The following is a 12,056-nucleotide window of genomic DNA, read 5'->3' as shown; positions in this document are numbered from 1 at the left end:
TCTTGGGATAGTTACTTAAACCTCTGAACCTCAGTTTCCTCTTTGATAATAGCAGAACCTGCCACATCAGGAATTTTTTTTTTTTTTTTTTTTTTTTTTTTGAGACAGAGTCTTGCTCTGTCCCCCAGGCTGGAGTGCAGTGGCACGATCTCGGCTCACTGTAACCTCTGCCTCCCAGGTTCAAGCCGTTCTCCTGCCTCAGCCTCCTGAGTAGCTGAGACTACAGGCGTGTATCACCATGCCCAGCTAATTTTTGTATTTTTAATAGAGATAGGATTTCATCATGTTGGTCAGGCTGGTCTCGAACTCCTGACCTCGTGATCTGCCCACCTCGGCCTCCCAAAGTGCTGGGATTACAGGTGTGAGCCACCACGCCTGGCCCAGGATGATTTAAAGATCAAATGGGAGGATGTCAAATGATCGACATAAGTGAGATATATCGAATGCCCAGCACGGTACCTAGCGCAGAATAAATGTTTGCCAAATGAAGAAGTCATTGGCTCTATGGATAAATGAATATACAAATAAACAAAGGAGGGTCCTCTGCCCTGAGCCTCAGAGTACATTTGATCTAAAACCTAAGACTACCAAGACAAGATAAATGGCTGATTCTTCAGGGACTCCTCCAGCTTAAGGTGCAGACCCAGGCTTGATTCTGCCTCAGGTGTGCCTCTGCCTATAAACTAACCCCCATGGCTGGACACCATTGGCAGGTCGGGCCCTGAGAGATGTGGGTTTCCCCCTACTGGGACCACACAGTTGAATCTGAGGAACATGGTGAAAAAAATGGGCAGAGATGGACAGGCAAGTCCAGGACAGTGACACATGCCCCGTCAGATCATATGCTGATCCCGGAAGCCTTCCTGCCTCCCTCTGGTCCCCCTCGGCCTCCCAGGTCTCTACACGACGACAGTTACTTAGGGTCTGTCTGCTCACTCAGCATTTGCCCACAGACTCCCTCATATTTGTTTGTGGAAAAACGTGTCTTTCTAATCACAGAATGCATTTTCTGAGAACAGGGCTGTACATTTCTTGTCAATCCCAGGCCATGCTGGACACAGAACTGGTCTGCTTCACAGGGTCAGAATCCTAGAAGAGTGTTAGAAGAGTCTCAGGGAGCCACAAGCCCAAATCCACACTTCACAGGCCAGGAGACAGGGCCTCTGAGCGGCGAGGGGACACGCCCATAGTGCGGGGGTGGTGCTGGAGGACAGCAGAGGAGCGGACAAAGGCTGGACTCACATCTCCTTCTCCTGGTGGAGTTTGCAGGCCTCTTGCTGAAGGCTTTCCAGCTGCTGCTGAGCATCCTGGAGCTCCCAGGAGGTCCGCTCCAGCTCCTGGGCCAGCTCCTGGTTGGTGAGTTTCAGCTTGGTATTCTCAGCCTTGGTCTCATGCTTGTCATGATGCAGGGCTGTGCACTGACCTTCCAGCTGCAAAGGAATGGGGAGCAGAGGGGAATGAGGAGTGACCACCATCTTCACGAGGGCCTGCCCTGGCCTCACCTTGCTTTCCCCGCTTGGCAGGCAGGAACCGTCACTGCCACCCCTCACCGGCCTCAAGCCTAAATCGGCATTGTCCTCGCCTCAGTTCACACATACACACTCCTCTAGGCAGGAAGGAGCTTGCAGAGCACATCTTGTCTCTCCCCTGTCTCCACACAGGATCACTAAACAGTCCAGGAGGAACTGCTCCACTCAGAAAGACCACTAACAAAGGAACTTCCACAGTCCGTCCGTGTGAATAGCCTTGAGATCTAACCTAAATCCGTCTTGTTGTCCTTTAAGCCAATTTCTTTTCCTTGGTCCTTGATGGAGAAGGGGAACAGCTAAATGGCCTGCTTCATAAAACCATCCTTCCCAATTTCGCACGCTGATAGTAAATCTATATATTCCCTTTTCTCCTCTCAACTCCAATTCCATTAATCTAGAGAAGCTTTTAAGGGTAGCCAGAAGCCCTGAAAATTCTTAGGAAATAACTAAAACAGTTCAAACAGAACACAGACCTTTCCTATGTCTCTAAAGTAACTAAAAACCTTGCATTTTTATAGCTTCAGCTTTTCTTGGCTGTTGATTATGCTGTGCAGAGCTTCTAATCCTCTCACCAGAGGAAGAATCAAACCAAGGTACATATATCATAATAAATTTAGTTTAATGAATGTGGCCAGTAAGGGGAGGAAGAAGTAACAACAAGGAATTTGGTGTGATTCTCAAGAGGCTCCTGTGCAATCGGGCAAGCATGCAGTAATTACATCGAGTGGCAGTCATTCATTTGAGGGGTAAATCTAATTGCTAGGAACTTAATGCATAATAGAGAGGAAGAGAAGGAGTAGGAGAAGCAAGGTGCAACTGTGGATGGAGAAACGGGGAGGCAGCTGGCAGTTCCCGGAGTAGAAATCGTCTTGCTGCAGAAGGAGAGACCTAAATTCATAGCTTGGGTAGCAGCAGCAGTGGAACAGTCTCTTGTCTTAGCAGGGCTGTCTTCAAGTAGATGTTAATGTGCTGCTAAAAATAACCCTCTCTATTGAAATGGAAGCAATGTGTCCTGGTCTGTCCAGAGCTGGATTCCTTCCGGCACCGGGCACAACAAAACAGGAGGCCAGTGGCACGCCAGCCCGTCTCCCTCAGGAGTCCTTGCTAAGGAGTGGAGGCCGCTAAGTAGGAGGCTTGCCTAGGCCGTCAGTCTTTCTGGGCTCATCAGCCAGGCACTCCCGGCCACAGAGACGCTGCCCTGCAGAGCGCACCACCCAGCCTGCCTCCTGGAGGCTCAGGTACATCAGAGAGGAGTGCCTGGTGTCTGCATTCTTCCTGCAGGGATGGGAGTAGCCACAAAGGATGCCAATGACCCTGTCCAGGCACCACACGACCAGGGAAGACACAGGCTGACTTCGGAAGCGCCTGTTCCAGCAGAGGCATCCATGACCATTCTGGACGGAAGAAACTTATCTGTAGCCTCCCGCCAAATATCGTGGTAGACAATGTCTCTTGTACCTCGGCATTCCCCTTTTCTTATACAGGAGGCAGGAAACAAATTCCAGTTTTGGCATTCTTGTGGCTCCTGGGTATAATTATAGGAACATGTCTGCAGATACCTCATGGGGGAATGCTTGGCAACTTTTCCAAGTTAAACACCTGGTATTGGAGAAGTAAAGGTTTTATCTTGGGATCACCTGTGATTTTAAATGCTATCTGTTGTACAACTAAATCGTTCTTCTCAGGTTAAAAAAAATCAAAAGTCCTTAAGTGAATGGCAGGGAAGGTGGGCAAGAGGCAGAGGAAAGGATGGAGAGAAGAGCCAGGTACTCTGAGGCCATGACAGCAACATACCCTTTTCTGCTTCTGGGTGAGCTGCTCCAGCTCCTGCTCCTTACATAACAGTTTCTGTTCCAGCTCTTGACTGCGGGCTTGAAACCTCTCTGTGTCCTGCCAAGCCAGAAAGAGGGATACACAGGATCCAAATGTAGTACCCCTGGGTTATAGATTTCTTTTCCCACCTTGAACCTACTCAACATCAAAACCCATTCTATTAGACCACGGGGCTTTTCCCATAGCACTGCAGGGCTCTGGTAACCTGCCTGCCCCATCAGGGAGGACCAAATGAGACAGAGATAATGCAAGCACTTAGTGAGGCAGGATGCAAACTCCCAGCAAGCATGGCCATGTCCAGTGACTGTGCACCGCCACCCTCCTCTCTACCAAAAAAAGGAGCAGTGTCAGCCAAAGGTGGAATACTGAATGGGGAGAGTTGGGGCCTGAGTTCAAACATCAGGCCTTGGTCTCCTCATGTGCAAACTGGGGGAGGCAGATGACCCCTCGGACGCCTTCTGACCTGGATACTCTGTTCGAGGTTGGGCACTGGCATCGGATCCCTTAAATTGGCCACACTCTGGAAACACAGGGCCATTACCTGCTCCTCTTGAGGGTCTAAGTGTTCATATTTTCCCACTGTGATTGAAGTCTCCCGGGCCCTGCTCCTCAGGATGTTTTAATATCTGCTCCTTCCCTAGGCTGGGCTTTCCCCACAGAGAGGTGCTGAAGCAGGTGAGAAGGGGCCTGGCTGTGGGATGAGGAGGAAAGTGTGTGGGCCGTCGGGTGCCTGATGCTCTCAGCAGAGCCAGATCTGTGGTGTAAGGGCCCTGAGCCGAGCGGGACACAACTTGGGTTCTGGCCCCAGCTTCACCCAACTAACTTGCTTCATTCTTCTGGATCACTGTTTGTTCACAGAATAGAAACAAAAATACCCATGCCATCTGCAGCACTCCACTTGCCTGAAGGCGGAATGGAGGTACAAAATGTGCAGGAAGAGAAGAAACCATTGTAACTGCCATATAACTCACTACCGGAGCCCCCTGGGGTTCCTGAGATACGGAAGGACTCTCTCCCAAGGAGGACAGCGTGGGATGCTGCACTAGGCGGGTGTCCTGGCATGACAGCGGCCGCAGCACGGTGGTGGAGCACGGCCCCCTCGGGCCAGAGGCCTTTGGACACCTCCACTCAAAGGCTCAGGGTGCTTCCTTGTGCATCCTCTGTTGATGTGACCAGGTTCTTCTGCCCATTTTTAGGCAGGTAAATGGGCAGAAGAACCACAGGGACAGCCTGTGACTATCCTCATGTTAACCACATGAATGGCAGAGGTACGATCTGACCAGACAGCACCTGCTCCCAACATTTACTTCCAGAGAATCAGCCCCAGTGAATCTGCCTCCTTCAACTTGGCTGCTGCTCCCCGTGAAAAATGCTGGGAGCAGCGAGAGGCTCCAGCATCCCCGTGATGATGTGGCTGCACCCCCAATGGGCCTACAGAGCATCCTCACAATGCACCAGGACAGAGCGTTGAGGTGGTCTGGCATCACATCCTGGGGTTGGAAGGTGCAAGTGATTAGGTACTTCCTTCATGGTCAGACAAACTGATATGTGTCAAGCCAGGACCCAAATTCTGGTCCGAGGGTTCAACCTTTTCCGTGATGTCAGAAACGGTAGCACCACTATCCTTGATCTATCGCCAGGCAAAAGCCTTTGTATCTCATGGCTTAATAGTGCTGCAAAAACATCTGAGCAGTTTCCATGTTCATGCAAAAGGCATAAATCTAAGCACTGCGCTTTAAAGGCATTTGGTGTCAAGAGGGGAGAAGGAGGGAGCAGAAGGGGACAGGGAGGCTGGATCACCTGCAGTGACGCAAACTTCTCCTTGAATTTTTTTTCCTGTGACCTCTGCCCTTGCCCATCCCCTATGCCCTGGCCCAGCATTTGCTTCTGAAATCACGTCTTTTCCTTTAGCTAGGACCTCTGACCTGTAGTCATGGCCGGGGCAGAGGGGACAAGATGTCGCATGGAGCTCAGCCTCTCTGTGCAGGGTGTCATTTGGGATAAAGGGGGTGACTGCCCTATGGCAGGGAGGTGGGGTGGGGAGCTGCTGTTCTCAGAAACGATTTTGGGGTCTGCTGGTGAGAAGTGTGTGAGTTCTGTCTGCCATCAACCAGGTTGAGGGGCAGGAGCAGCCAGAATGCTTTCAGGCTCTACAAGAGGGAGGAGGCCTGGAAATGCTGACAAGCCTCCAGAGGGCGCTAATTGGAGGACATGACCAGATGTTCTTGAAAAGCATTCCGATTCCCTCTCAGTTTGAATGACATCTGTGATAATAAACGGAGCAGTGGTGTTGATAATCTGAGGCAGCATAAAACTTAACATTGGTTCAAGAGAAGGGGTTGTGATAACAGTCAGGCTTAGTGCTGAGCGGCAAGGGAAGCTGCCATCTAAGATCAAAGTCTTTTCTGCTGAGAACCCACCAAGTAGGTAGCCCCAAAATGGGTACTAGAGAGTTCTCTGAAGCTTTTTTTTTTTTTGAGACGGAGTCTCGCTCTCTCACCCAGGCTGGAGTGCAGTGGCCTTTTTTTGTTTTTTTAAATTTAGTTTTATGAACATGTTTCCAGAAGGATCCTGCTTACCTTGGCAAAGAAGAGGATTTTGCCAATCCTGACTTCTTGAGACAAATGGCAGGGCTTGGGAAGGGGCTGATAAGGGTCAGACCAGGAAGAGGGAAGGGAGTTATCCATTTCCTCAATGGTATCTGTGGAAGGCGGGATTGATTTGTTTTTTCTTGGCTATGAAATTTTCCATGTGCCTAAGGGTAAAGGATGGGTAACACAGGCTCTAACGCTTGTCCACTTAGGAGAGCTGCTGGACACAGGGTGAACTGGGCTGGTGCATTTGGGCGGGCCTGCCATATAATTCTAGGAACAGTCAATGTCAGATCAAATTTAACAGGGAAAGCATGAACCTCCATCCTTTCATTCATTCACTTATTCATTCATTCATTCATTTAACAAATATTTGTTGAGCACCTGGTATGTTCCAGGCATTGTCTATGTGCTGAGGATACTTTAGTTAATAAAAGATAAAAATCTCTGCTCTTTTGCAACTTATATGTTAGCAGGAGAAGATAGACACTCAATGAAAATAAACAAGGATATTACATGTCCTGTGTGAAGGTGATAAATGTCTTGACAAAAAAATACAGCAGAGAAAGAGGGAATCAACAGTGCATGGACAGAGGCACCACAATCTTAAACTTGGGGGAGACAGAGCAGATATGTCAAGCTGGCCTCAGAGCCAAGCCTGGGGAGTGCACACTTACCTTCAGGAGAAACTGCTCCTTCTCACTTTTGATTTGCTGTTCCATCTCCTCATAGAGATGCTGGATTTCTTCATCATAAGCAGCAATTTTCCTACAGAGATGGCAAAAGGAGAGTCTGCATTAAGGTTCCCCTATCCCACAGCGACAGCTCCTGGAGCTCAGACACCAGTCCCCTACTCTGGAGCTGTGGGTGTGGGGGTGACAGCATCGGTCAGGTCGGTCAAGGCTACAAGATCAGTCCCTCAGGATCAGCTAACCCGACAAGGGATCCAGACCACAGAGGCCTTGTGGCACCTGCCCCTACAACTGGTAGGTTTCACGTGGCCTCTCCTCCTCCCATCCCCCAGCCATCACTCCTAGATGATCCCTGTGCTCCTCGGTGAAGTTTCCCTGGACCATCTCCCTTTATTGTACTTTCTTTCAACATAAGCCCAGAGGCCTCTGCCAGACATATCATCCCTGTTCCCGCTGATCCCCACGCTCAAAGACCATATGAAGTTGCATTGTGTGGGTTTCTTTCCTGTTGTTTCCTGGTTTATCTTGTCCCTGTTTGCATGCTTTCTCTCTGCCTGTCCACATCCGGACCCTCTATCACTGCACTCTCAGAGGACTCTCCCTGTATGCTTGAGTTTGTGTGATCCATGTTTCTCATGAGATTCTCAAGAGATTCCATGATGATGACAACAAGAGCTACCACACCCCTACCACAAAGCAAAAGGCACGATGTCTAGTGCCCGTGCCATCTCAGGCTCCAGGGCACAAGCAGACAGTGCGAGACAGGCGAGGCTGGTTGGAGGATGGCGATGACAATGAGATGTCCTCATCCCCACTCTTCTTCTCAGCATCCTCTCCCCACTCTTTCCTCTCCCCACCCAGAAAGCGAGTACCTAGGCACTCTGCTCCTATAGGGAGATGAAGACAAACGCAGCTATGGGGACAAGGTGTGTAGGTCATCCCCAGGGATGGATCCTTTTCTGTTTCTCCCTCTCCCCATGATACATCCAACTTCTAATGCCCCTCCAAATTCAAACAGGAAAGATCTGGTATTAGCATTGGAACTGAAACTGGGAGTTAACACACTGAATTACTGACATTCCCAGGTAGTTGCATTTTCATACCTTTTTTGCTGACCATGCAGTGAAAGACCCTCTTTGTGGCCGCTACTCCCGATCTTCTCCCTATCCTGTTCAGGAAACTCCAGGCTCCGTGAACAGGCTCATGTGGCTTTCAAGACCTGTTCTGAACATGCAACAGACACACACACATACACACACACACACACACACACACACACACACACACACATTTGGCCCCTGCCATTCTAAACTTAAATGATGGCAAGCCCACTGTGCCCTTCATTTAAGAGACTTCAATAATTGAAGTTCTCAATTTTAAGAAGTACTAGGAAGATTTCTGAACTGAACATAAAGGATGGGAAGATATTTATTCCCCTGAGCCCTCCATCATTTTAACCCCTACCTCCCATGTCCACTTGGGCCTCCAATCCAGGACCAGACCTTCTCTGCTGTCCAAGGCTTTGCCACAGCCCAATTTCTGCCCCTTTCTCATCTGCCACCTGTTGAGAGTGTATTTTCACCATGTGCACAGGTGAACAATGAACAGGAGTCATTTTGATTGGCATCCTTCCAGCTTTACAGAAACCACAGATCTGACCCAGACAAAGGAACAGTGTGCGAGACTCCACGGTCAGGGACATTCATCACAGAGCACAGCCTTGGAGTTGCCTTGCTTGGCTGCACCCCCAAGACCAGAAACTTGATTTTGAGCGACTGTACAATAATGGCCCAGGGTGGGCTCAGTGAGAGATGACAGTCCTCCCAGACCTTCGCAAGCCGGGACCCTGTCTTTATGGATACGTCCTGCATCCCTTACTCTTTTTGGCTAAGAGTAAGAAATCTCTTCTTGTTAAATGACCAATGTTTGGGATGGTTACTTTTGCTCTGAGTTAACTCCTAAGAATTAAAGCAAAATCTTGGAGGAAAAGTAAGGAAAAAGGCTCATGCTGTTGACCCTGATACTTCAGTGACAGAAGCAGATACAGTTTGAAGGAACTTTCAGAAAGCAAGATGATTTCTCTTGGTCCCTGGAATTATCTTCCTGTGTTTGAAGAAACTCAGATGCTAGATGGTAAATGATATCAAGGAAAACTCTAGACAGAGATTCCAGCTATATAAATACTGTAAAACTAATAAAGTAAGATGAGAGAAACTTAAACATTGATTTGGCTCTGCTAAAGCAATTCATATAAAGTTATTCATATAAATGGCTTACCATTTATTTCTAATAACCATGCAGGGCATTAATTCTATAATATAATTAAGTGTGCTATATTAACTTTGATCTATGTCTTATTTGATTAAATTAACACACTCTAAGTTTTTCATGCTTGCATACCAGCTTGCTGGTATGTGAATTAAGTTATTTTACAAGCCACTAAAAAATAACTGGCAGGAAGATAGATACAGTGTTTGAAGAGTGCCTCCCCCTAGCCCTCACTCACAAAGGCTAGGCCTACTGCAAAGAAGCGCTGGGATTCCAGGTGGGCATCCGAGATCCTGGGCCCAACCAGACTCATATATGCAACCAAGCTTTTGGAAAGCTGGCCTGCTGTGAAACTCTCCAGGCTTGAACGACTATGACAAGACTGGGTTAGAACACACTAATCCCAGGAATGGGGAAGATTAAGGTGCTGTGCGTACCACTCATGTCACTAAACCAGTGCAGGGATGAGACGACTTGCATTCGGATCCCAGAACCAGCTCCTTTCCTCAGTGTGACCTTGGGTAAGTACTCTGACCTCCTCACATCCTGGGATGGTACCTGCCCTGTGTTCCTCCCTACATTGTCATAAAGAACACACGAGAGTGGATGTGGAAAGTGTCAGAACCACAGAGCCCTCAGTCAGTGTAAGGGATGATTTACTGTTGTCATTACAATCACGGGCTGTGGAGGGCAAAGGGCAGTGCTCCCCAAGGGGAAGAGCCTTGGTTTCAAGGATGAAAGACCTGCTGGGTTTGGAAAGGCTGATGCAATTGGGAAGATGAAGAAGAAATAGCTCAGTCAATAAAAGTGCCTGTCAAACCAATCCATTAGAGACCCAGACTGTGTGTGAGCAGGAGCCAGCAGCCAGGAGCCCGTGTCTGCAGGAGCCCTGCAGTGGCTGTGCGGGCAGTGGCAGCAAGAGACACTAAAAAGATGTGCACATATGGTGAGTCACATTCAGCAAGGCTCGCCACATTCTGCCATCAGGGGAAAGAGACAACTCATCATGTTTGCTCATCATATACATCCTTGTTGCCACAATTTCTAAAATCACTTATATTGCCTAATGCATATAAACAGACTTTGAAGTCTTCTCTGTGAAGATTTTGCCATCGATTCCAACCCTCATGACCCCTTCTCTGAACTCTGATGACAGCAGATGTCTTCATTTGATCATTTAACAATTAATCTTAAATAGTCCTGAACAACTGTTTCATTTGGGTTCGTGTTGTCTCAATTAGATTATAAACACGCAGGCATTTATGTCACCCGCAGGGCCTGAACTCAAAATGTTAATGCCAAAAACCTGTAAAAACTCAATTTACAATTTTGGGTACCAAACTCAGAAGCTCATGGACCATTTTGAGGGAACACTAGATACCATGTGAGTTAAAGAACTTCAGAGTTGGAAGGTTTGTCTGATCTAACTACCTGTTTCTCCGGTGTTAAAAATCTTGTGACAATACCATGTCAAGTACTTACCCGGACTAGGTTAGAATACCCCCAGTGACAAGGAACTTGCTGTTTCTCTAAGTAGTTATTTCATCTTTGGGATATTCTGGCTCACAGAAATCTGTCTTTCCACGACCTTACTCTTCTGCATAAAAGCCTTTCATGTATTTCAGAACGGCATCAAGACTTCAAGGGTTCAGGTCAAGCCTCTCCACTTCCTGCAACTGTGTCTCACGTGGATTTTTTACAAATCCCTTTACAATTCCCTTCATGCTTCTTCAAATGGGCTGCAATGATCTTTCTCAAGCTATGCGAGTGCCAAACTGAATGCCCAGTGTATGAGACTGATGTGTGCAGATTAGAGCTATTTCCTCTCTTGTTCTAGATGCTGCATAACTATTCATACAGCCTAAAACCCCATTAACTTTTCTTGGCAGCCACATTACAGTGGATGTGTGCTGAACCCATTTGCCAACTACAATCTCTAAATCTTAGGTCTGTGTGATCATTTTTGTTTTAAAGATGGTACTACTGAATCGTATCTCCTCTACTTTGTGCTTCTGCCATTGGCGTTTTGAACACAGAGCAACATCTCAAATGTAATTCTGTTAGATTTTGTGTTTGCTAGTTCTAGTCCATCTTTCCAGCCCGTCACTATGCTAACAAGTCTCAGTTGGTCGTGTGGTGTATTCAGTGACTTTCCAAGTTTTGTTGACATTCTAAATCTTCAATCAGGATGTAGGCTAAATAATCTATAATGTTGGTTTTTGTCATTTAATGTATCTGAGAGTTATTTAAAAGGCAGTTTATTAAAAAAGGTACAAGCTATTGGTTTCTAGTTTTATTATATTATACAAAGAAATGGTTTTGGAATGTATTGGTTATCTTTCCTCTGTAGCCACAAACATGACCAATTTTTGCACAACTTCTATGAGAGGGACATATATTCTATTTGTAAGGCACACAATTCTATATTCATCTCTAAAGTGTGTTCATTGATGGTTTCACATACTTTAATCTTCCACGTACTTTTGCCTGACTAATCTGTCAAATCTGAAGCAAATTTGTTAAAGTCTAAAGTCTTTTTTTTTTTTTTTATTAAGTTTTCTTTATTTTTTCTAAAAGCTTCTGCCATATGTATCTTGCTGTTGTGTTATTTGGCGCATAAAGCTTAATGTATGTTGTATCTTCTTTATGGATGGAACTTTTTTCATTACTTCAAAATATTCCCTTTTTGTCTTCCTTTACTCATGCCATTGGAAAAATGTTAGACAAAATGAGGACCACAATCTGTAGCAGAGACCTCTGAGATGTTCATTAGTGACATGTAGGCATAGCCATTCAACCTGTCTTCTCTTAGCCATTCTCAAAACACTCCTTCTGGCTGGGCACAGGGGCTCACGCTTGTAATCTCAGCACTTTGGGAGGCCAAGGCAGGCAGATCACCTGAGGTCAGGAGTTCAAGACCAGCCTGACCAACATGGAGAAACCCCCTCTCTGCTAAAAATACAAAAAGTAGCCAGGTGTGGTGTTACACACCTGTAGCCCCAGTTACTCAGGAGGCTGAAGCAGGAGAATCACTTGAGCCCAGAAGGTGGAGGTTACAGTACACCAAGATCCCACCACTGCACTCCAACCTGGGTGACAGAGTGAGACTCCGTCTCAAAACAAACAAACAAACAAACAAACAA

At 47.1% G+C, this 12,056-nt stretch overlaps 1 protein-coding gene across 6 annotated transcripts in view; it reads right to left on the bottom strand.

Moving 5' to 3' along the window:
* LOC105484140 (calcium release activated channel regulator 2A) overlaps positions 1 to 12,056 on the bottom strand; it is a 209,418-nt gene that overhangs the window by 39,295 nt on the left and 158,067 nt on the right. For all 6 annotated transcript variants that reach the window (XM_071072352.1, XM_071072351.1, XM_011745470.3 and 3 more), the window contains 3 exons: positions 6,631 to 6,721; positions 3,324 to 3,419; positions 1,243 to 1,430 (listed from right to left, as the gene is read on the bottom strand). In XM_071072352.1, the coding sequence (XP_070928453.1) occupies positions 1,243 to 1,430; positions 3,324 to 3,419; positions 6,631 to 6,721 (375 nt within the window). The remainder of the gene's footprint in view (positions 1 to 1,242; positions 1,431 to 3,323; positions 3,420 to 6,630; positions 6,722 to 12,056) is intronic.

Source organism: Macaca nemestrina, chromosome 10 (genome assembly GCF_043159975.1).
Source record: "Macaca nemestrina isolate mMacNem1 chromosome 10, mMacNem.hap1, whole genome shotgun sequence".
Taxonomy (NCBI): domain Eukaryota; kingdom Metazoa; phylum Chordata; class Mammalia; order Primates; family Cercopithecidae; genus Macaca; species Macaca nemestrina.
The sequence above is the reverse complement of the archived record's forward strand: the minus strand, read 5'-3'. Positions and strand labels throughout refer to the sequence as shown.